The 26,416-nt window shown below is 32.5% G+C and overlaps 2 protein-coding genes and 3 pseudogenes across 2 annotated transcripts; 3 read left to right on the forward strand and 2 right to left on the reverse strand.

Moving 5' to 3' along the window:
* Positions 1 to 359: 359 nt before the first annotated feature.
* Positions 360 to 4,509, forward strand: LOC113558797 (zinc finger MYM-type protein 1-like). Its single transcript, XM_026964348.2, has 4 exons — positions 360 to 439; positions 540 to 781; positions 2,412 to 4,121; positions 4,191 to 4,509. The coding sequence occupies exons 1-4, from the start codon at positions 360 to 362 to the stop codon at positions 4,475 to 4,477; spliced, it is 2,319 nt and encodes a 772-aa protein (XP_026820149.2). The 3' UTR covers positions 4,478 to 4,509.
* Positions 4,510 to 7,941: 3,432 nt separating this feature from the next.
* On the forward strand, positions 7,942 to 9,285 carry LOC113557770 (annotated as a pseudogene).
* A 466-nt stretch (positions 9,286 to 9,751) lies between these two features.
* Positions 9,752 to 10,597, reverse strand: LOC114253672 (annotated as a pseudogene).
* A 10,926-nt stretch (positions 10,598 to 21,523) lies between these two features.
* Positions 21,524 to 23,195, forward strand: LOC113558809 (annotated as a pseudogene).
* A 104-nt stretch (positions 23,196 to 23,299) lies between these two features.
* On the reverse strand, positions 23,300 to 24,544 carry LOC113557771. Its single transcript, XM_026963325.1, has 2 exons — positions 24,084 to 24,544; positions 23,300 to 24,017 (listed from the first exon to the last, which is right to left on the reverse strand). The coding sequence occupies exons 1-2, from the start codon at positions 24,542 to 24,544 to the stop codon at positions 23,300 to 23,302; spliced, it is 1,179 nt and encodes a 392-aa protein (XP_026819126.1).
* Positions 24,545 to 26,416: the final 1,872 nt, after the last annotated feature.

Here is a 26,416-nt window from a genome sequence, read left to right on the forward strand (position 1 = left end):
CTAGCAGTAATATGGTTGTAAAAATGGCTCAAACTATTCCACGTCATAAAAATTACAAATTATTTTTTGATAATTGGTTTACAAGCCTGCCACTTATGATATATTTACACAAAGAAGGTATACTTCCTTTAGGAACAGCTCGTTTAAATCGTTTAAAAGGACTTACAATGCCAACTAAAAAAGAATTTCAAAAAGAAGGAAGAGGAGCTATGTGTGAAAAAACTACAAAAATTGACGATGTACAAATAACTGCAGTTTCATGGTTTGACAACTAAATTGTCACATTGGTATCAACCTACGTTGGAAGCCAACCTATTGTAGAAAAAAAATGGTTCTTCAGGTCAATAAAAACATACAAGATGATACCATGTCCAAAGTCAGTTGATGTTTATAATTCGAATATGGGTGGAGTGGATTTACTCGATTCATTCAATGTTGGGTTATTACAGAATATCTACAAAATCTAAAAAATATTATATGAAAATTGTTTATCACATGATAGATTTATGTGTAGTAAATGCCTGGCTTTTATACCGTAGAGTTTACCCAGATACCTATATACCATTATTAGATTTTAAACTATTGATATCAGAAGTTTTATGTGAGGTTTTAAAACCAAGCCCAAGAAGAAGAAGTCGTCCACTGCTGACAGAAAGTACAACAGAAGCTTTATACAATGCTAAAAAAAAGAAAAATGGACCTTGTATGGAGCTACCATCAGAAGAGATACGACTTGATGGAATGGACCACTTTCCAATATATGAAAAAACCCGTGTTCGTTGTAAGTACCCATCATGCAACTATAAGACAATGATATCTTGTTCTAAATGTATTATACCACTATGTATAAATCAACACAGAAATTGCTTTTTATTATTTCATACACAGTGATAACTGATAGATACATAATATTATACATTTTACATCTATATAGTCTGATGACAATCTTTATAACTTCTAAGAATTTAAATTGTGATGAAAAAAAAAACAAAAGACTGTTTTATTTAGTTCTTGTTATTATAATTATAATTATTTTGTTATATTTTAATTAATTGATCATTTTTATGCTTACATATTATAATTTGTGATGAAAAAAAAAAAAAAAGACTGTTTTATTTAGTTCTCATTATTATAATTATTATTATTTTGTTATATTTTAATTAATATTGTTAACTTTTGTGCTTACATTAATTAATTTGTAATCAACTTTTGTTAAATTTGTATTAAAAAAATAAAAATATACTTGAAAATGTACAAATCCAGTTTTTTCCAAATAAAAAGTACAAATAGATACCATTGTTTACAGAAAACAAATACCACACATAGAGCATTTATTATATTGAGTGCATGGTGGCCAGAAATGGCACAAATAAAAATTGTATACTTTAATGCATGATAGCCAAATATGGCACAAACAAACTTTTGGTGCATATAGTGCCATATTTGGCACAAATTAAACTTTGATCAACTTTAAGGGAAAGTTTGACTCAAATATTTTTTAACTATTTTTCTCATGATCCTGACGTCTTTTACTATAACCTCATTTTTTTCAGGGATAAATAAAAAGTTATGCATGAAGGGGTTAATTGTTTCCGATTCTATGTCATATCTACAATCACTATTTTAATCCTTTTAACTCTCGCTTGTCTCCCTTAGTCCTTAGTAACAAATCGATCATTCTAAAAATCCCGTCAATCTAATTATAGTATCCAATTCCTTTGGTTTCCTAGTCACATCGGTATACATGGGAACAGTGGCGAAGCGTCATAGGAGACAAAGAGACAATGTCTCCCCACTTAGAAATTAGAACACGGGACAAATAAATAATTATTATTTTGTTTTATACAATATTTAAAAATGTGAATTTTATTTTATATTATAAAATATTAAAATATATGATGTATGTTTCAGTATTTGTTAAAATCGGTTTTTCGTTATAAAGTTATAGAATTCTTAAAATAGATTAGATGCACGCGATACGGGCATACGGCGGCGATACAGCCGTGCGTACGTGTTGGCGATACGGGTCATTTCAAATACGGTATTATATCTAAATCTAAAAGACGTTGCGACGCATTGTCTCACAAATATAGGTGCGCGGGTACAAGGGAAATGTTAATGTGAGTGGGGATTACTATGTACTCGATGAGACAAGTCTCACCGTTCGTAATTACCTCAATCCTCAATAAACGTCGCCGTCGCATTGTCACGCCGCGCAATCGTAATGTCGTACGACTGTTTTACAATATTTATTATTTCTTATTGTAATTGTAATTAATTGTCCTCGTAATTCATAATGGCTGACGATTTAATTAATTCCATTTTGGACGATGGAATTAATAATTATTCATACGAAAAAAAATATGAACTTAAAAATAAAAAACCATGTCCCTTATTGCATTTAACAATAGCTGACGGAAAAACAACTAGAAAATTTCAATTCGTGTGGTATTCAAAATATAAATGGCTTACTGGTAGTCAGGTAAGAAATAAACTATATTGTTTTTACTGCTTATTATTAAGAGGAGAGAAAACCTGGAGCAACGAAGGTGTGTCAAATATAAAAAATTTCGAACGAAAAGCAAACAAACATGCTATTTCTGAAAGGCATCTCGTTTGTCAGGAACAATTTAAGTTACTTGGTAAAAATATAATTGATCATGCACTATCGGAAGGGCGACGCTTGCAAGCCATAAAATATAATGAACAAGTTGGCATTAACCGTCGCATATTAGCTCGATTAATTCATGTTGTGTGTTATTTGGGGAAACAAGAGTTAGCTTTCCGAGGACACGATGAACGAAAAAGCTCATTAAGTAAGGGTAATTATTTAGAGCTATTAGAACTCTTATCGCAAGAAGAACAAATACTCAAAGAACATTTTTTGTCTAACTCTTTATTTAAAGGAACGTCTAGTGATGTGCAAAATGATTTAATTGCTTGTATTACAGATGTCGTAAATACTAAAATAATGAATGATTTAAAATGTGCAAATTTTGTGTCTATACAAGCCGACGAAACTACCGATGTATCGTGCAAATCACAAATGAGTATTATTTTAAGATACGTTGTTGACAACAACATTGAAGAGAGATTTATAGGTTTTTTTGATGTATCAAAAGATAAAAGTGCTGTTGGGCTCTCAAATATTTTATTGGCAGAAATAACCAAATGGAATATAAACGATAAAATTATATGTCAGACTTATGATGGAGCGGCCGTCATGGCTGGAAACCAAAATGGAGTCCAAGCCATTATTAAAAAAACTTATCCAAAAGCCCTATTTATTCACTGCTATGCCCATCAACTGAACCTAATTTTTTTACATGGGTCAAAAAATATTAAGTCCGTCCGTATTTTTATAAGCGACCTTACAATGTTTCACACATTTTTCAGTAGATCACCAAAACGAACTGAGCTGCTTCGGGAAAAAGGTTTTAAGTTGCCAAAAAGTTGTGAAACAAGGTGGAATTACCATTCAAGAGCAGCAGCTACTATAAGTACACATTTTAAAGAACTACAAAAAGCGATATCGTATGTAACAGAGGGGGAAGACTGGGATCCGATTTCTATAAGTACAGCGTATGGGTTACTGCATAAATTATCAAATCAAAAATTTGTGTATTTATTATGTCTGTTTCATCGAATATTTATATACTCGGATCATGTATTTTTAATACTTCAAACAAAATGCACTGCGGATGTACAAACTTGCATAAATGAAATAAAAAATTTATCTACACAATTATCAGCTATGAGAAATGACCAAAATACTATAACCGAGTGTTGCGAGTCTGCAATGGAATTGAATAACGAACTTCAATATACAGACAAAGATATAAATAGTCTCAAAAATCTGACGTATGAAATATTGGACTCAATAATTATCCAAACTGAAGTTCGATTTCAAGATTTTCACGTTTTGAAATTTATTGAGCTCGCAAACAACAATGAGTTTATTAATTACAAAAAACATTTTCCAATTGAGAAACTAAATCAACTACTAAAAGTTTTCCCAGGAGTATTCGAACAAGAGAGATTACAAAATGAATTAACAGTTATTTACAATGATAATAACAAACATCTTCCACCAAAAGAATTGCTGAATTATATTATTAAAGGTTGGTACATAATCATTATTATTTTTAAAATCTATGTATTTAATTATAATATAATCATATTTGTTTCAGCTGAGTTACAAGAAGTGTACGTAGAGCTTACAAAATTGTTACAATTAATTTTGTGTATTCCTGTAACAACGGCTTCTAGTGAAAGAAGTATGAGTACTTTAAAAAGAATCAAGACGTTTCTAAGAAATACAATGACACACGATAGATTCTCAAATTTGTGTACTATGGCTATCGAGAAGAAAATGTTGAGTGAATTAGCCACTGACCCAACATTTATTGACAATGTCATTGACTTATTTTCTAAGACAAAAAATAGAAAAATAGATTTAACGTATAAATTAACGTAAATTTGTTTTTAAACTTCATGTTAATGCGAGTTGCACATATACAGTTTATTATATTACATTTTATTTTGTTTTGTTGGTTATAATTTATAAATTATAATACATTTGTTTTATTACATCAAATATTATTATTTTGGAAGTTTTTAAATATAATTTAATTTTGTTTTTAGTTTTTGAACATTTATTTATTACCGTTTAGATAATGGCCATAGTTGCCGGGTTCAAGAAAAAAAGAGGGGGTCTAGGCGTATTAGTGCCATTTTTTTTTCAGTGTCTCCCCAACCAAAAACCTCAAGCCTCGCTACTGCATGGGAAAGAAGTCGCCGACAATCTGTCTAAATCAACGTCCAATTTAATATACCCACCTCCCGCTCTCACCCAATTTCCTCGTACTAATTTCATCCCAATTTTACAGCGTCGTATATCTAACCTCTGGTACACATTCTGGTAGTTTGCCACCAGGTATAAAAACATTGCTTCTAACATTCAAAACAAACATGATCAACAAATTACCTAGATTAACTATTATTCAAATTAATCGCCTATTTACAGGTCACATAATTAACTTCTCACACGTAAGAAATAGAGCTTAACGACTACCCACTCTATATTTTACATCTCAACGAAAGGGTTTGCAATCTTCCTCACCTTCTTTTTGATTGCCCTTATCTGCAAAAGAAACGCGTTATTTTGTTTAATTCCTTAAAATCCATTAATATTCTCCTAAATATTTCCTCCATCCTCAACTCCAATTCTGAATACATCGTCAATATAATTATTAACTTAATCCTGGAGGCTAGTTTTATCATATAATTTTAAGATAATAGCTGTTTTCTAAAACCTTAGTATCTTTTTTTTAAATTTTTTATTATTAAATGAGCTATGTTGAATATATAATTGTTGAGCGTGCATTAGTATTACTAAAACCTAATTTAAATACATTTAAAAAAATATACTGTTTAAAGTAATATTAGTTTTGCTAATTTCTTCTTCGTGTGAGCGTAGTTTTCCAGCTATGCACCGTATTAAAACTTTGACGAAGACTACTATGGGGCAAAACAGATTAACTGTTTTAGTCGTCATTCATATTTAAAATTACATAAATGTAGATAATGAAGTAGTTTTGAAAATATTTTCAAATAAATTACATGGTACTGCAACTATAAATATATAGCGATTTATATTTTATATACAGAAACAAATGTATTTTTAAATTGTTTAATTTTTTAACCAGATTAGTTACATTACATAATTTATAATAAAAGTTTTTATTATATTATGTACTTTATTATTATTATAGCATTATATTCATAATAATTTTAGAGTATTTGTGACTTATGGTGAGTGTAAGGGATGTAACCCCTTAAGGGTCATCGATAAGTTAATTTTGGAGTGATATGAGCACCCCGTGAGTACTAAGTGGATTTACGCCTATGGTTATGGTGACAAAAAATGCAAAAATAAATGTATTAATTAAACAGAATAAAAGTATGTGGTATTGAATGGTGTAAAATGTGCGGTTATAAACGGTAAGTGTGCAGTTATGACGACCTCCGAAAATGGATACGTCGTGCGCGGGTATAGCATAAGTACCTGTTATTGTTAATATCCATTGTCGTGATAACTTTTTGAGGTTCGTTCAAGTATATAAACTTCTGGGAATTATTGGAGTTATCGTGTAAGACGATAACACCGGATGCATGATAAACGAGTTTTTCATCATTTAGAAATAAACAGTTGTTGGACAGACCGGTGGTTAACCCAAAGAAGTATTTCGGTTCTAGAGAATGTATTTCTGACGAATCCTCTTTCATGACAAATGATAATTATATATTTATACCTATAACAATATTATAATTACGTAGACTGTAAAAGTTAATTACAATGTTGTTTATTGACAACCTACAAATTCTAATGCGTTACATTTTACTGGTTGCTAGGCACAAATTAAATTGTGAGTGAAACAACCAAATAATAATAATTTTTATTATTAACAAATTTGGAAAATAAAATGATGAGGTTCTAATATATAATATAGATTATAATACATAAACTCATTATAAATACTACTTAGAGCAGCGGTTCCCAAACTTTGCACCGCGAGTACTTTCTAAAGGCACCGTGGTCTAATAATAAATAATTTATCGTTATTAATGAGAATTCTTTTGTTCTGTCTATTATGAAATTCACAGCAAGACATCGCGGCTTGGTCTAAAAAAGGCACATCGGAAAAAAAGTTTAGGTACTTCGAGTATGAGTCGAGACTATATAAGATTTAGAGGACTGGTAGCGACATGGTGGGTCGTGAGCGGAAGACGACGAGCCGGACCGCAATTGCTTTGATTCCTTGTAACTATCATAGTCCGTACCACGTGTTAAGGCCAACGTGTTAGACGTGGATGTGTTCGAAACGTCTTCGGGTGGAGCGAACTTCGTGACGTTGGATGATATGTGTCTATAATATACAAGGTAGACCGCGGTTACTTCCTTATCAAAAGCTTTCGCCACTGAGCGACTATTATTAGTAAAGCGTCAGTTTATGGCGTATTAAAAAATTCGTTATCTAAAGCTACATACACAAATTCAGTTTTTGTTTAAAACTTGACTGAACGGGTCTTGCCTTTCAGGCAAGTCCTAATGTATGTATACAATAACTGAAGGCCCGTTCAGTCCTGGGAATCTATTCTCGAAAAGAACTACCAAACGCATACGTAATTACTAGTATACAAACAGCTCGTTATCTTTGCTCGTCTACGTTCATTATCTTGTATTCTTGAACAACATACGAGTAATGTTAACGACCAATTCGTATTGGCGATTCCAATCAAAGTAACTGAACTCTAGCGGTATTGATAAAATACAAACAACAAAACAAAACGTAGGCTAATGATGAAATGATAATATCATTTTAAATACAAAGAGTGTGGTGTGAACTGTGAATTTTTAAAATATTTCTTTGGACTTTCATTATTAAATATTTAAATATTACTTAAAATTTCCACATCCGATCATAACTACTCAAATAAATTAAATACCAAACACTACCATTCGAAAAGATACTGTTGTGTACCTCAGTGCAATAAAAAAAATATGTAAGTTCTTTTTATACAAAATAAAAAAAACTATTTAGAACACTTGCCGAAGTTACGTCGTATCAAAGTAAATGTGGTTCCATCATTGAATCTTCCAAAAAGAAAACTGGACAAAGTGATTGATACTCCTACAAAAGAAAAGATACAAAAAAGATCTGAGCACAAAAACGATCCAAATTTGTCGGAGATTTATTTGGTGCAAGTAATGAATTAGAGCAAACACAAGAACAAACATCATTTGACTTTGAAGAACTTGATATTGAATTAATAGATGAAGCCAGTGTTCAAATATCTAATAAAAAAGATATACTAACTTTTGATAAATGTATCCAAGTAGACCCTATGTATCGACCTTTAGGTTTCAAAAGCACCATTATGGATCTAATTAGAAATGATACTGACATATAAGCCTTTACAAGAATCTCCACATTATTAAAATTTAAAAATATAGATGAGGTAGGGGAATTGATAATTTTTAGATTAAATTACAATACCGAATTTGCCTTAGACGTTCATCATCGAATATTATTAACATTAATTAAACTTTAACTGAACATATCATATAAATGCCTTTGCGTATTATTTAATATATCTAAAAGTACATGCTTAAATTATTTTTACGACACTATTGATCTATTATATTTAATCTTAAAATCTCTAATTTTTTGGCTATCTAAAAATAGATTTTTTTCTATACTAAATTTCATGTCTATAAGAGTTATTGTAGATGGAACTAAAACTACTATTGAAACACCAAAATGTCTAGCATGTCGTATTAGGACATATTCGATTTATAAAGGTCGTCACACCACTAAGTTCATGGTAGGTATATCTCCTGATGGGTTAATTACGTTTGTAAGTAATGTATTAGGTGGAAAAGCTTCTGGTAAGCATATATTTGAAACCGGAGGTATTTTAAATAAGTGTGAAATAGGGGACTCTGTAATGGCAGATAAAGGGTTTCTAATAGAAGAATCTTGCACCAATGCAGGTGTCAAATTGATTCGCCCTCCTTTTTTGAGAAAAAATAAACAGCTTAGTTTAAACGATGGTATAGTAAACACAGAAATTGCCAAAGCTAAGGTACACATAGAACGAGCCATACAAAGGATTAAAACATACCATATATTTAAAAATAAAATGCCTGGGAAGTGTATGTGTAAAATAGATAAAATTGTATATATTGTTTATGGAATTACAAATATTTTAAATCCAATAATAGGAAATGATGGATTTTAATATTTTTATTGTTTAAAAAATAACTAATTTATATACCATTAAGTCGTGACACCATATTGTAAAGCATATATTTTATTAAAACATCATAACATACATACAACTATTATTAACTATTAACAATAACTTATTAATGTAAATATGTAATATAATGTGAATATAATTATTTAAATCATTTTGTTTTAACATTATATTTTATCCTGGTTCTCTAATAAAAAAGGTAATGCATGTCTAAAATATATGAATTTTAGTGAAGAATATAGTTCTTTACAAAATTCTAAATCTAATATAACTTCTATTAATAAAACAAAATTAGTCATTTTTTCATATATAACTAAATAACATTGTTTGATATTACAAAGTAATAAGCCTAATTGGATTTGTCCATAATAAGAATGTTTTTTTTTTAAGTCTGGGTACACCTATACTGTTAATCACACAATTAATGGTGTTAGGAGCCAAGTCCTAAGTGGGTATCCTTAATCGCCGATTAACAAGAATAATATGATTAAAAGATTTTATTATTTACTGTTTACAAAATATTTATTAACTACAATATTTAAGATTTATATCTTATACCTGATAAGAAATATGATAAATGTCCATTGTCATGCAAGTTTTCCATAAACGTGGAAACCACACTTTGACACCATATAAATGAGTCATCAATGCTATCAGAATATTTAGCATTGACATTCAATATTCTTGCATCAAAATTACAAATTTTTAGTCAATAACAGGCCATAATATGATGTATTAAAATTAAAATTAAAAATGGCCTTTTTTTGTTTTTGTTGATCAATATCTAATATTTAACTAATAATCTATTAGTAATCTGATAATTAAACTCAATTTTAAAGTTCTAGGTACCACTTTGGTTCTACATTTCTACTCGTACTCAAGAAAAAGTCTACATCAAAAATCAATTAGGTATACTATGTTACGCTTTTTATTGATTTACTAATTGAGTGTTAATACTATGGTAACCTTTGCGGTTCACATAAATATGTTCAGGATATAATCCTTCTGAAGATGGAAATATGGCAACATGAATACAGTCTATAGTTCCTATGACCCCTGGCACTCCTTTTTTATTAAGAAATCTATTCATGTTTAGAACAAATATAGCAATTTGAAAATTATACAAGATTCAATTTATGTCAAAAAAAAAATTATTTTACCCTCTACATAATGCATTTAATTTTTCAAAATTATATACTGTTTAATAACATCTGGATGATTAAGTGCATCTGATACTTTAGCAATGCATCTGCTAACAGATGGCTGACTTAATGCTGATGATCTATTGTCACCAATATCAAGTTGATAAAAGCCATTAGCAAAGAACCGCAAAGCTGTCAAAACCTCATAATGATTAACAACATTTTATCTTAATTCATTATTATTAATAATATAGAAATAAATAATTATGACTTGACTTTTATCTGAATTGAGATTGAAGATGATCTACTTGGTTCAATCATGTACGGTGTTAATAGATTTATTAACTCCTGAACCAACACCTTAGTCAGTCTAAACTTTTTCAGAAACTATCATCAAATAGTTGATGATAGTCAGGTGATCAAATAGTTCTAAAAATATAATGAATATAATGTAATTAAGTAGGTATGAACTAAGAAGGCTATAAATCCTAAACGTTATTTAATATTATTGAACAACCTTCCATTACATTTTGGGCATTACAATATTGTTTAGGCCGATTCCTTACAGCTCTAATTTCAGCTTCTTCTAAAGCCCCTAAAAGTTCCACATTCAATACTTCGTCAAAAGCCATTTTTTAAAATTACCGACAGTAATAAATACTAATAAGGAATAGTGAACTATTTAAGACAAAGGAAATAGGAATATAATGTAGTAATATACGATTAATGTTTTTAAATAAAATAATGTAATAGAAAAAAAACTTTAATAAACCACAGCTATTTACTAAGGTCGGAACACGGCACGTTATCACAGGTTGAAGTGGCGTGAATAGTGAACTAAAAGCGCTAGTAATATTCGACCCAATTTTTGTATGTTAACCCTTTCAGACCCAAGGGTCATTATAATGACCCATCTTTTCAATAATTTTTAACTTAAGAACAAATAATGGTAGAATTTAAATTTTAAGTTTATTTGATAGCTTATCTCATGAGGAATATGAATAAAAAAAAATATAAATAGTTTTAATGATTTTTAATATAAATATTTATACTTTTGTGAAAAAAAAAAATGAAAAAAAATTTTAGTTTTTGTTTCCATATTTCATAGAATATCCGTTAGATAGCGTTGTTTATTTTAGTACTTATGCTACACTAGCATTAAAAATAGATTTCATGATAACCAAGTGTCGCAGTTAATTCCCTCTCCATCAAATCGCATTGAATATGTGGTACATTATAATGACCCACCGGTTATCGCGACAGTAGCTGTCGCCGACACTTTATTATTATTTATTACACATTTACACTATTATTAGTTTTGTGTAGCGTTGCGCGAGCGCTTGTAAGTTGTTTGTACATTATAGATAGCCGATTTCGCCAATTTTTTGTTTTTTATATTTTACGTATTATATTGTGAATATACAAAAATGGCTCATAAAATATTATCTAGCCAAAATATAATGGACTTGTTAGACGGTGACGAATCGGAACTGGATTTTTCTTATGATGAAGATGAATTCCCAAATGATGAACTAGACCAACTTTTACAAGAATTTAATAGTAATTATACTCTTGATACCGAAATAGATAATTCTAATATTAATAATATTAATAATGTCCCTACTGATAATAATATATTGCCTATGATCACATCAAAAAAAAATATAAAATGGATACAACAACCATTTAATACTCCTAATATTGAATTAGATGATCTTGATATTACAGATCCAGTAATTTTTTTACGTAATCCGATCGATTATTTTATTGAAACTCTTGCATCCAATACTAATTTGTACGCTATTCAAAAAAATTTAACCAATTTTAAAGCAACAAATCAACAAGAAATACGAGTGCTAATTGCAATACATTTAATTATGGATTGTCTTAAATTTCCTAGAGTTAGGATGTATTGGGAAGAAAATTTTAAAGTACCAAGTGTCTTCAATTCTATGTCAAGGGACCGTTTTTTTCAACTCAGACAAAATTTACATATAATTAATAATTTAGACATTCCAAATAACAATCATGATAAATTTGTTAAAATTCGTCCACTGTACGATCTAATAAAAAAAAATGTAATGAATTACCAAAAGAAAGAAATCTTTGCATAGACGAACAAATAGTACCTTTTAAAGGTAAATTATCTGTTAAGCAATATATGCGCGGTAAGCCATGCCCATGGGGTGTTAAAATATTTGTTTTAGCTTCAGAAAATGGAATGATTTATGATTTTATACTGTATCAAGGAAGTTCTACCGAATTAAGTCAACATAATTTAAATTTATTTGGTCTTGGAGCATCAGTTGTCTTGCATCTCGTGCACACTGTAAATCCAACGTGCTCAAGAAACAACAGAACACATTTTTTTTGCAAGAAATGTAATGTCCACCTATGCTTAACGAGAGACAGAAATTGTTTTGAAGAATATCATACTGAAGTTATCAAAGACAACAAATTTATTTTATAATGCTACAAAGATTGATTTATTTTATTTTATGCGACAAAGGTTGATTTACTTTATTTTATAATTAAAAATAATAAATATTTATTTTACTGGTGTTATTAGTTTTAAGAAAATGAGGATATTTACGAATAAAAATAAATTTTAAATTGTTAATACATTTAAGATTTTAGATTTAATTGTTTGAAAATTTAATAAAAGTATTCTTTTGTGTCCTGTGGGTCATTATAATGACCCACTTCAGGTCTTGGAAAATTTAAGTGCAAAAATTTTGAAAATTTGCAAAATGATTACTTTTAGGATCCTAAATTGAAATATTAAAAAAAAAAAAAAAATTTATCGGCCAAAATAATTATGGGTTTGAAAGGGTTAAACATCAAAAGTTTATAGTTTTGTACTACTTAAACGTAAAACAATTATGTTTATTGAAAAATTGTTTGAAGTAAAGATGATTTTTAGGTGTCAAGATGAGGGCCATCTTGCGAGGGACTACATGCAACTCCCGCGGAGACAACAGACTGATAGCGCACGGCAACAGAACCAGCAGAAGTTCACAGTATCCCAGGAGGGGAATACGCAGCGGCTGGAGGAGTCGCCAGGGGTGCAGCCGATTGAACAGCAATGACGGACCTCAGCTTCGTCCAATGCAATCTCAACCACTGTCGTGCGGCACAAGATCTGCTCACACAATACATGGTTGAGGAGAAAATCGACATCGCGCTAATAAGCTATTATCATAAAGCGGACGACCACTCCGTAGCCTGGATCGCCAATGCAGGATCAAGCAGGGCCGCCATTTATATCCCGAATAATGCGGTGACCGTAGGTAACGTAATACGAGATCCAGAATTCGTCTCAGCTCGCCTTAACGGGGTGCAGGTATACAGCTGCTACGCGTCCCCCAACCGGCCACTTGAAGAATTCTGCGACATGCTCCATCGATTAGAGGACAGCATCCGATCCGTCCAGCGAGGTGTCCCCATTGCAGTTGCTGGAGACTTCAACGCAAGATCAGCCACCTGGGGTGACTGGGTCGACAATAGGAGAGGCGAGGAACTGGGCCTATTTATCGAGTCCCTTGACCTGGCCGTCATGAACGTGGGCTCCACCCCCACTTTTGCCAGAGGTGCCGGATCAATAGTAGACATCACAGCAGCGTCGGATTCTCTGTCAAGTCGTGTTGTCAGCTGGAGGGTGCTAGAGTCGGTGTTTAACTTCAGCGATCACCACTATATACGCTTTTCCCTGATGCTAAATCCGGCCGACATCACAGCAAGCCGCTCGCAGGTACACAGTGGCTGGGACACTTCGGGCGGAATTGACAGTGATTCACTCCTCACTGGCCTGTTGCTCGCCGAATGGCTCGAAGGAGGCACCCCCCTGGACGAGCAAGACGCAGACCGGGGAGCAGTTTCCTTTCGGTCGAGGGTTACGGCCGCATGCAATTTTGCCCTCCCCCCGCGCCGGGCCCCCAAACCTGGAAAATCTCCAGTACACTGGTGGACTGCAGAAATCGATTCCCTCCGCTCTGAATGCGTTAGGGCAAAACGCCGGAAAGTGCGAATGGTGAGTCGCATAAGTCGTCTACGTCAGCGAGGGGATGCCGATTTCGACAACGAACGCGCCAGTGCCGAACTCACGCGAACCGATGATGTACTCCGCGAGGCGAAGAAGCAGCTCAAATTCGCCATCGCAAAGAGCAAGAAAGCATGCTGGACGGAGCTCATTTCGTCTGTAGATAGCGACCCTTTCAGGAAGCCATATAAATTGGTGATGCGGAAGCTGAGAGGCCCCCCCGCGTCAGTGATAATGGAGCGCCATACACTGGATGCCGTCATTAAAACCCTGTTCCCGACGTACCGGAACAGCACAGGATCGCCGTCACCGCATGCTGACTCCCCCGTCCTGTTTACGGCGGCAGAGCTCGGGGCAGCAATGTACAGGGTAAGGAGCAAAAACAAAGCCCCTGGCCCAGATGGCATTACGACTAAAATCCTTTCGGCAGTACACAGAGCCGACCCACACATCCTGCTCGAGCTTTTCAACAGATGCCTTCGAGACGGAACCTTCCCGTTGGAGTGGAAGACATCTCGGGTGGTGCTCCTCAGGAAAGGAAACAAACCTGAGGGAGTCCCGTCGTCCTACCGGCCACTCTGCCTACTAAACGACGTCGGGAAGGTGCTTGAATCCCTGCTCTCCGAGAGATTAAACAACCACATCACCCGTAGAGGCGGACTGTCTCCAAACCAGTACGGGTTCAGGAAGAAGCTGTCCACCGACGACGCAGTACTGGACCTACACAACACCATTGTCCAGGAAGTGAATAGTGGGAAATTCTGCCTAGCAATAGGCATCGATATCAAGAATGCGTTCAACTCCATCCAATGGCCAGACATCTTGGCCGCACTCGAGAGGTGGGAGGTCCCGGCGCATCTTCACCAAATGTTCCGCTCCTACTTCTCGGGCAGGTCCGGAACAGTACAAATGTGCAGCTCTCTAGGAGGAAGTATGGACGTGAACATTTCAGGAGGAGTGCCACAGGGCTCTGTCGTCGGTCCCCTCCTCTGGAACGTGACGTACGACCTCGTCCTCAGAGAGGAGGTGCCGCAAGGAGCAAAGTTGCTGGGTTTTGCGGACGACACCCTCATAGTGACCTCGTCCAATACCATCGCCGAGCTGGAGTCCATTGGCAATGTCACCATTAACCGGGTAGAAGGGCGAATCTCCAACCTCGGCCTACAGATAGCCGCAGAGAAAACAGAGGCGGTCGTGTTCACACACAAATATAAGTGGGACAAGCCACTATTAAGGATATGCGGTAGCCCCATCACACTGGCTAACGAAATGAGATACCTCGGTATGATTATCGACAGGTCGCTATTTTACAAGAGCCACATGAAAAAAGCCGCGGCCAAGGCAGAAAAGATTGGCACACAACTCGCTCGTCTCATGCCGAATGTGGGCGGGCCGCGCGAAGACAGACGGCGCTTGCTGTCCTCGGTCGTGCATTCCGTGCTGCTGTACGGCGCCCCGGCCTGGGCACACACCCTGGACCTCGTGCCCGGCAACGTCAGGCTCTTGAACAAGACCCAGCGCAGAGTCCTACTGCGCTGCACGTGTGCCTACCGTACAGTTTCCGAGGCGGCTCTAAACGTGCTTGCATCGACCCCGCCGGCTGACTTGCTAGCCAGAGAACGAGAGTCCGAGTTCAGGAGGAGGCGGGGTGATCCGAACGCCCCGGATAAACCCGATGCGAGGAAGCAAACCATCGCCGCATGGCAGGGAAGATGGGACGCCGCGGAAACCGGGCAATGGACGAGGAGGCTTATCCCCGACGTGACTCAATGTTGCTCCAGAGGTTTCGGGAAGACGAACTTCCACCTCACACAGTTCCTCTCCGGTCACGGATGCTTCGGCGAATACCTGTTCAGGTTCAAGAAGCTGGAAGACCCCATGTGCGCCGACTGCCAGGCACCACAGGACGATGCCGAGCATGCCTTCTTCAAGTGTGACAGATGGTGGAGGCAAAGGAGGGAGCTGGAGGTGAAACTGATGGGTGATTTCACCCCGGATGCTGTCGGTAGGCTGATGCTGTGGTCGCACAACAACTGGAAGGCAATCGATCAGTATGTGAACCTGGTCCTCAGTACCAGGGAGGAGGAGGAGAGGCAACGGCAGAGACAACCAGCCGAAGCTTAAAAATTATTTAAGTTGTTTAAATTGTAGGCCCAAGGCCAACTTATTGATGGTGTAGGGCCATCGTGTATTGTAATTGTCATTCATTTTTGTTGATTCATTATCATTGTCGAACTAATAAACGATGCAGGGGAGCTGGCGAATTGCTCCACCAGGTATTTCCGGCCCCCTGCGATACCGTAAAAAAAAAAAAAAAGTTTATAGTTTTGTACTACTTAAACGTAAAACAATTATGTTTATTGAAAAATTGTTTGAAGTAAAGATGTTTAATATTAAGTTTTTCATTGATTGTTATTTTATGATTGATTGTAATTAATGAATAAATCTGTAAATAAGGTTTTTATAACATAAGCTTAGGGAAACATCTTATAAATGAAATTGTTCAATTATGAAAATAATTATTTTTAACAGATTTAATCACGTTTTGTAATAGATCATTTACACTTCCAATCATTTCTTGAGTTGTATGTTAAATTTTCGAATCCTAGAAAACATTAATTATTGTTATACCGACTAATAAATATTTTTTTAATAACTAATACTCTAATTATTAAAAAGCAATAAGCCAAAGCCAAGCAGGTATAAGCAAGTTTAAGTATGTATTTACTGTAATTTAATTATCATGTTTCATATATCATATAGTTTTGATGTTTTCTTTTTTTCTCTTGATATTTTTTGTAATTTAAGGTGTTCTTGATAAGTATATTGACATAGCCTCATTTGAATAAAATAAACTAAAATATCTATAGCCACTTCAAGTTGATGTTCTGCACATGTATAATTGAGTTCAAATTTACTTTCAATAACTTCATCTATGACTTTCAAATACATTATAACTTGTACAATGTTTAGCAAAGGAACTTTCAACTTAACTGAGAAATTCAAGCAAATAAGTGTTTGGATATTAAAGGTTACCTCTTGATTTTAAAGTAATAAGTTTTGCTGCAGGATGCTCATCACTGCCATTTTTTTCTTTTTAAAATTTGTTTCGTTACATACCCACATACATAGTATACAACACAATCTCTAATGCTAGTGTGTTCCTTATAACTGTCCATTGGTTGAAGAACTTGACACGGTTCCCAAATACCTTATATGTGTATTCAATTTTAATTACATTAAACTATAATACATATTTATTTATTATGTATTTATTAAGTAATATTGATTATCTGTACATTATATATTATTGTATTTGTAACAAACTATTATTTTACATAGGTACAACCTATGTCTCATCTACACTTAATGGTAAAACCAATATTTTGAATCAATGTACATGATTTACGGGGTTTATTAAAGAAATGTAACTTTGCATGCATAAAAAATGTAGTACTTGAATATTGAAAAGTAACTTTATGTCTTTAAAAATAACTTAACTCGTGATTTGGTTTATGGACAACTTTAGGTACACTAATTAATACAGTTGTATTATTTGTATTTATTTAATCATATTTCATTCTAGTATTCTAATTCTTCAGAAATGTCTTCCATCTTCATTTAAACCTTACACTTATTCCTTTTTTTTTACTTTTTATTACAATTATTTATTGTTCAAGATAACATAAATTAAATTAAATTACAAATTAATAAAGAATTAATTTTGTTTTACGTATTTGAAGGTAAAAATGTATAGTAACTCTTGTGAATAACATAAACGGTTTATTTTTAATAAAGAATAATGTAAAGATATACCTAATATATTTATTAGAAGATTATATAGATATGTATAATGTATATATTATTTAATTATATATTTCATAGATAAATATTATAGTTTGAAAAAATAATGAACTCATTAATATATCGTATTAATTAATGGTTGTGCCCATGTGATTTTGCATTTGGGACATTCAATTGGACATTACCACCAAGATCTTTTTTTTTTTTTTTTTTGTGGTTATTTTTCGCCATTTGCTGGACAGCCTGATGGTAAACGTCTACTTCCTTTTGTAACTCTTGGTAATCTCATTGCAATAGATGTTAGCTGAACTCTAATTTTTGCACCAGGTCTTTTTCGCAAAGCCACAGTTGAATTTCCAGCAGTATGTAAAAATGATTGCCATTGTCCTTTTGTTGTTATTTTCTTCAAACGAAACTCTAAAATACTCAACCCTGCAGTGGATGAGCCAAACATTGAGTCTTTAGATTTGATTAAATCTATAATACAACCTATTGTCTTGGTTTTTGTCTTTATTTTCTTTAATTTCAGAATTATTTGGTACATTATTATCTTTTTTCTGTGAATAATCTGGCTCATTAGTAAAATAATAATTTAGCAAATCAGTATTATATTCATTTAGTGCATCAATTTGAGGAAAATTATTAACCGATAAAAATGACTGGAAGAAATCTGCGGAGATACTTTAAGCATTATAAACTATAAATAAAATCATATAATTAATATTAATAATTATTAGGTAGTAGGTACTTTATTTCTGTTTAAGAAATACAGTACTACAAAAATATTAAATAATAAAGCAATAGTCTCCTGCATTGCACTAATAATGTAAAATATTTATAAAATAAAAAATATTATAGAAAAAACAATCTGGTTAATTTTATTTTTTTTTATTTAAGATAAAGGCTTCAACATCAACAGGTTATTAGCCTACGGTTATAACAAAGTGAATAATATATAATATTTACAATTTATGGTCAAGATGGATATAATGAAAAAAATTGTAGATTGCAAAAATTTGTATGTTTTTATTTGTTTCTTTTGTATGTTTTTTTTTTTTAAAGCATGTTAAGTTTAATTTTTGACAACATTGATTAAAACTACAATCACTTTCAATATTATCATATAAGTAGTTAAAAATTATAGGCATGTTTAAATTTGATAGCTGTGAATTGACAATTTAAAACAAGAATTTTCATAAGTGGTTAATATTTATTAACACAATAAAATCTAAACAATATAATATTAACATTATGTGGTATAATAGACATTTTAATTATCAATTTTGATGAAATTAGATATGGAAACAAAGAATAATAACGATGATAAAATTAATTCTTTGTAATATATATATATGTCGTTTTCAGATAAGTACTTGAAACGTTTAAAGTATATTTTTTTATTTTTAACACAATGAAAGGGACTAGGGCCACTTACCCTGGACGCAGCATGTGGCGCTCATAGCAATTTTATGTGGCCCGCTAATATAACTTATAATTTATAAAGTAATAGACATTATGTGGTAGATTAAAACGTTATTTGTTAAAAATACCTTGTTAAATAAATATAACTTAGAGTTATAAATTTAAATAAACTAAATTTGACACGAGTATGTATACATTTTTGTTTAAAATTAAAATAAGATAGGTACATTCAAATTGCGCCTAGCATATCGATTAATTGTAATGTGGAGGTGAAACAAGCAAATCTTGCTTACATAAATTAGAAGTCATGTAAAATTATACTTAATAAACATAAAATATGTTATCCTATAACTTTATGAAAATTTTGGAGTTTTTTTGATTGATTTGTAAGCTTTTAAAAACTATTTTCCCCAAATGCTTAAAATGGACTTATGAAACTACACAATTCAACAAAATCTTTGTACAAGATCTAAAGAATTGTAAAATTTAAAATAAATTTAGGTCATCTAAAATAGGTAGGTACTTGAAAAATAAATATAGGTATTTATTTATTTTATATATATTAATATTATGCGCTCTATGTATTTAAAACACCTATAATCTTACCTTATAATATTTACTTTTTTAATCTTTAATTTGAACTACGAATGTTTTTCTTTTGATCGATTTAATTTTCCGGTTTAAGGCTAACAATTATAGGTTTTTGAATCGGCGAAACCCAAAAGCTCAAATCGTCTATTTTTTTCGATCAAACAAAAATGCAAATTTGTTTTGCGCTTTTGTATATTAGTAGTAGAATAAAAGCGCAAAAATAAATTGTATTACTTGATACGATATTATACTCGTTACACTACAAGTTTCACATCCATTAGTTTATAATTTTATCGAAATGTTTAAAGAACACCAGGCAGAATTTTATTAAAAAATTCAATTAAACGGACGAACAACTATAAATCACAGTTCTAAAGTCACCTCTAATATAAAAGCATGGAACTTGTAAATAAAAAAAAATTTCCCGGTTGGATTATTTAAAAACTTTGGGCTTCAAAGTTCAAACTTATACTAATAAGTAATAACTAATAATATGTAATTTTAATTTAAAATTTTTTTTAATTAATTTTGATATTACTACTGTAAAAGCTTGATTAACAACTGATATTGATAAAACACACCTTACTTTTGTAAAATGTATTTGCGCTTATGGTTAGTTAAAAAAAGATATTGTTTTTGCGCCTATGGGTTGTATTTGGGTTATATTTTGCGCTAATGGGATACAGCCTTTATGCATGTACCTATCCCGAAAAACATTAATGATTAATATTTATGGCCTATTCATACTCCCTTAAAACTGATACATTATAATATATATGTAAGTGTGTGGTCCAAATTTTTACAGTCCAGGTAAGTAGTATATATATATTAGTATGTTCTGATGGCAACCCATGCGTCCCATGCATCCCATGCGAGCCATACGACCTCCCGGCCCGCCGCTTGATCCGCTACGTGTGTGACGTATATTTACCCCACCAACTTCCTATCCGTTAAGTGATCAACATAATATAAATTATGTACTTATATTTTTTTATTACTATCACCTGATACGAGTTATCAATTACATATTTAATTAAAACAACGACCCATGCGACCCATACGACCTCCCAGCCCGCCGCCTGATCCGCTACGTGTGTGACGTATATTTACCCCACCAACTTCCTATCCGTTAAGTGATCAACATAATATAAATTATGTACTTATATTTTTTATTACTATCACCTGATACGAGTTATCAATTACATATTTAATTAAAACAACGACCCATGCGACCCATACGACCTCCCAGCCCGCCGCCTGATCCGCTACGTGTGTGACGTATATTTACCCTTCATCACCTCATCATAGCCCTACTGGTCTAATAACCAATATATATATATATATACTAAAAAATACCCTAATCGCTTACAAACAATAAAAATTAAGTAAATACCTATTATTGAATAACATACAACGATATCAGAATCTTCCCACGAAATACTATCATACCTATTAGTTAATAACAAGAAGATAAAATTAATATTATTGCAGATTAACATATTAATTACTGATATACATAAAGATATTTGTACCTTCCCACGAAATACTATCATACCTATTAGTTAATAACATATACTCAACAACAACAATTTAATTACTTATTAGTGAATAACATATTAATATCCAATCTAAACTATAGGTACAATGTACTACGTTAGACTCTTAGATTTTATACTTATCAACAACAATAATATATCTCCTACCCAATAATGAACTCATCGAAAGGCACTTGGCTCTGCAAGAGCCGACATTCATTCAGTCTGTTCTTAGTCTTACACACTTGTAATTCTCATCTACGTTTCGAACAGTCTTATAAATTGTTCTGAGCTTATAGTTTTCCAAGTCTTATAATATTGTCTAGTGTTTATTATTTCTATAATTTTTCAGTGTTCAGTGTTTTTACAAGTTTTAAATTAAATTATAATATGGCCGGTTCAATCGTAGATAATGCTATCTTATACAACGAGAAGAAGAGAGCCTTCACTTATGTGCCGCCATCAGCTCCGACCGAACTCATTGAGTCTACATCCTACGCGTTAGATTTTACAGGTCGAAAATTTATATTTATCGGTATCGATCCAACAGAACAATTTCAAACAGTTGTTCATTTATTAACATCATCACGTTATGTTTAAATTAGTATAGATTTTTTAAGACGTATATTCTTGCTTATGGGTAATATCTTATCTTTTATACTGAACATTCCACAATTATATAAACGTATGATATTTCTGGATACCGATTCTTATAAAATATAAACTATGGTTTATAGTGGTTCAAACGTCCTAGTAATTGAATCTAAAGATATTGACGGATGCAGAGTCTTACTAAATCGTAAAGATTTAATAAGACTTCAGGAATTAGAATGGTGTATTACTGAGAATATTAATGAAAAAGAGTTAAACATAAAGCCAAAAATTATGAGACAAATGGACGAATACTGTAAATATATAACTGAAAAGTGCTTACGAGTGGATTTACAACCAAAAAATTTGGAAGAAATGGAAAATTTCATTCGTAACGTAGAAATCAGACAGAGTATGGCTACACCGAGCTTAAGTCAAATTAAAATGTTTGCTACTGTACAATTAGCTATACTTTGTATGGATCAATGGAACGCACAAAACCCTAAAGTAATAATTTATTAATATATTAATACGTATATAAAATAACATTTATTTTTTTATTTTAGCTATATGATAAGAATTTCAGACGCCTGTCATCTTTGTCACCTAGCTATTCACTAGTAAATGATGAAATGAGTAGATTAGAAGAAAAAATCAATGCATGCGACGAAATCAATCCGTTAGAGAATGACAATAATTTAGTTAAGGTAATACATAAATGTAATATTATAAACAATCATATATATTTAATCACAAACTTTTTACAGTACAGTACAAGTATTCACCGATATCGCCAAACTATTCTTCAGACAACGAAATATCAAGTATACAGAAAAATGATGATATATCTATTCTAGCTAAGGTAATTTATAAAATATCTGTCTTCAAATAAAAACAATATTGTATCTATTAACATACGCAATACGCCGCCTTCATCTCATATAATATATTTATATAAATTATTATTTTGTTTAGCCTATCGTAGAGAACAATGGATTTAGTAACAGTCTACCATTAACATCCGATGGGTACGATTCGGATAACTGTGGACAGTACCCTCCGTGGTTTATTACACCTAGATATATACAACCTTTGTCAACGAGTGTTGCAGTTGACGAGAACGATGGTCCAACTGTTTTCGTTCATTCACCTCCACCCTCACCATCATTCTTTAACAAGTCCGCAAAAAAAAAACGGAGCGCTCAACACCCAGCACCATTGCGTAATGTAAAGCGTAGATTATTATAATATTTATAAAAGTTAAATAATTTAGATAATATGTAGAATAAAAATAAGCATGATATATAAAAAAAGTATTTTTATTTATTAATATTAAGGTTTACAATAAATATTTACAAGGTTCTTACTTCTCCATTAAATGGATTATAAGTTATAATTTGATCATGTAATATTAAACAATATGCTGAAGTAGCAGATGAGAACGCTTCATCAACTTCAAGTTCAATCCTGAGGTCTACGGTTGACATTTTCACGTTGTCGTTCTGCCGACTCATGTCGACAACAATAATTGGAGAAAGATTTTTGAAATCCGAACGGTTCAATAGAGGTGTCACATCGTTATAACCATAGTATGATTTCTGGAACTCGGTATATGCGTGATATAATGTAGCCATCTTGTTCTTAGTAAAGTCGCTTTGGAAATCTTCATATGGGAATACTTCAGAGTTTAAATAGACCTTTACGTTTTTAATTTTACAATGATCGAAAAATGACATTGCTTTACTCGAGCTATTTTTCCTATCGGTTTGAAAACCGATTATGACATATCTAGGGTTTTCTAATTTGTTAGATGTCTTTACTTTCCACGAATGCGAAGTGTTTTGAGGTAAAAACGGATATTCACACAGTTCCCACGATCTAAACGCACATGTTAGAGGTTTCTGATTGTTGATTACTTTCAACAGTCGTATTTTTTCTCTATCACTCACTTTCACTATAGGCATTCTCCACAATATTTTTGTTATGTTTATTTTAACGTCTTTTAGTTTAGGAGCGTCTACTATTTCATTATTTTTAAACTGTTTAACAGCATTCATATCGATCGATGCTCTATTTAATATAAGTTGTTGATTACAGTTTATTAAAATACGTTTATAATCTTCACAAAAACCAAACAAATCTTTAAGATTAATACACCCGTTAAAATTACCGCTGTCGATAAAATCTTTATTGGCATTTTTAATATCACTATCCCAGGCAGCGTTATGATGCGATATAATATTTGATTTATTATACGAACAATATCCTTTTAATGTAGTCGAAATACCTGGGTTAACAAGTTTTTGAATTTGAGTACCGTTTATTTCATATTTCATTTCAGAGAAAAGAAATGACAGTCCATTGTTTATAAATCTAATTTCTTCAGTTATTTCTGTAGGTTTGGTTATTGTACCCTCGATGTAAATATAACTCTCACATGGTAAAGTATAAGACTCTGTGTTATGTAAAGCAATACGTACTTCATCGTTATTGGAGAGGGCAGATGTTGAATAAGGTAAAAATGAATGATATTCAATTTGAGTTATTTTACAATCATCGGTGTATTCAGCCGTGACATCTAAATACATATCATCCATATTAAATAGCGTTTAGCGAGCGTAGAAAAGCCAAATTTTCTGGTGTTAGACTATGTTCAACTAGTTTACGTTTAGAGTATTTCTTCTTAGGAGTTGTTACCTTGATAGTGTTTCTAACACGACTAACAGGTTTTACATATGCATTCGTATTTATATTATAAAATTGTAAGCCCATCACGAGTCTTGAATTAATAATCGTATTGATACTGGTTCACCTCGTAGATCAATCAACTCATTATCTTGATTTTTTAAAATTATACTTGCATGCGTTATAGATATAGCATTGAGAGAATAAAACACCAAATGTGTTGAAACCTCTATTATTTTATAGCCTGGAGGTACATTCGGATAAAACTCATGTATTGTTTGACACTGCTTACCATTGACGAATGAACCCATAACCAGATTTGAATCGATATATATACAGTTTGTTTTGGTAATATTAACCAACGTATCTGATTCGTGATTGATATTAGCATCATATTTACCATTTTTAAACCCTAACAACTGCCCAATACTATTAGACATGGAAAAATCTACAGTTTCACTGCAAAACATTGAACATTTTAATGTATTATTATCTGCTCTCAATACGAATAAAATATCTGACTTGGTTAATGCACGTTTTATTGCCGCCTCAATTTCTTTCAACTCGTAAGAGCCTGTAGGTATTGTGTAACTAGTGCTTACACGTACATCGAGATTATTATATACGAAACCTAGTTTATTGCACTTGTCGTTTACATTAGGTATAGAATTATTCGTTTGAAAACCTAACAGTCCGATTTTTGCATTTTTACTTACTTCTATAGGTGGGAAAAAGTCTGCATGATAATTCGCTTGAGTTGCCGGTTAAAGTTATAGTATACATGATAAAAATTTTAAACACAAGTGCCCACAGTTTATTGTATTATATTTTTGATATCGTTCGTAATTATATTCAATATTGTATCCGTTAAAATATTTCTGTAATTCTAACGGAGGGGGTATGTTTCCGTAGCTGTCAAAATATTTAACTTGTTTTCCGATTTTCTTATACGCTACCCAATGAGTACCTGTACCGATTTCACTGTCTAAATTAACTACAGCTGACTCTTGATTTTTGATACATTGTGGCAACTTGTCTCTAGAAAATACACCGATGAAATGAGGTATTTTCAACAAAACAGCGTATTTTATAATCTCATAATCGTACAACGCTCTATCGGGTAACGTGACAATTAGTTTTTTGAAGATTTTCTTGATTTCTTGACTGATCCGCCCTTGTATGGTGCTAGGTATAAACCTTCACCTTTTACGATTTTATAAGAACTACCTTTATGAGGTGCTAGATATAGACCTTTACCTAAATGAATAGGAGTGTTTTTACCAGAATTTAATTCATTCACGACTTTTACTATATTACCAACACCACCGGTAAGTGCGCCTAATGCAGATAAACCAGCAAAAATAGGTATTAACGGTAAAACACCACCCTTTTTTGGTATTGGTATAATTCTTGGAGTTTTAGTCTTCTTATTTTTAGATTTTTTAGATTTTTTCGCAGCTGACAGACATGTTTTTACTAATTTAGTTATATTATTTTCATTCATTTTATTTTTGATTGAATTTTTAGCAGCTGAAACGATTTGTTTAAATCCGCATCCAGCGCCCATCTTACGTTTGACCTTCATGGCTGTAGTAACTAGCCAAGACGCAGCTTTTTCCTTGATACCAGTGTTTTTAGATTTAAACACCTCCCACGCTTGATTTTCCAATATTTCGTCTGCTCTATGCCTATCAGTTAGCGAATTACTTTCTTCGTATGCGATATCGTGAGCTCTGGCCAACTCGTCAAGACGGTTTATTCCATGTTCTCCACGTGCTAATCTT

Source organism: Rhopalosiphum maidis, chromosome 3 (genome assembly GCF_003676215.2).
Source record: "Rhopalosiphum maidis isolate BTI-1 chromosome 3, ASM367621v3, whole genome shotgun sequence".
NCBI lineage: Eukaryota > Metazoa > Arthropoda > Insecta > Hemiptera > Aphididae > Rhopalosiphum > Rhopalosiphum maidis.

Bases quoted from the DNA above. Each gene is read 5' to 3' on its own strand.
- LOC113558797 (XM_026964348.2), top strand. From the start codon at position 360: ATGATACCATGTCCAAAGTCAGTTGATGTTTATAATTCGAATATGGGT. The intron at 440-539 runs GTTATTACAGAA...TTTATACCGTAG, and splicing joins CTCGATTCATTCAATGTTGG to AGTTTACCCAGATACCTATA. The intron at 782-2,411 runs GTAAGTACCCAT...ATTTAACAATAG, and splicing joins TGAAAAAACCCGTGTTCGTT to CTGACGGAAAAACAACTAGA.
- LOC113557771 (XM_026963325.1), bottom strand. From the start codon at position 24,544: ATGGATGATATGTATTTAGATGTCACGGCTGAATACACCGATGATTGT. The intron at 24,018-24,083 runs GTTTGGTTTTTG...TATATTAAATAG, and splicing joins TGTATTAATCTTAAAGATTT to AGCATCGATCGATATGAATG.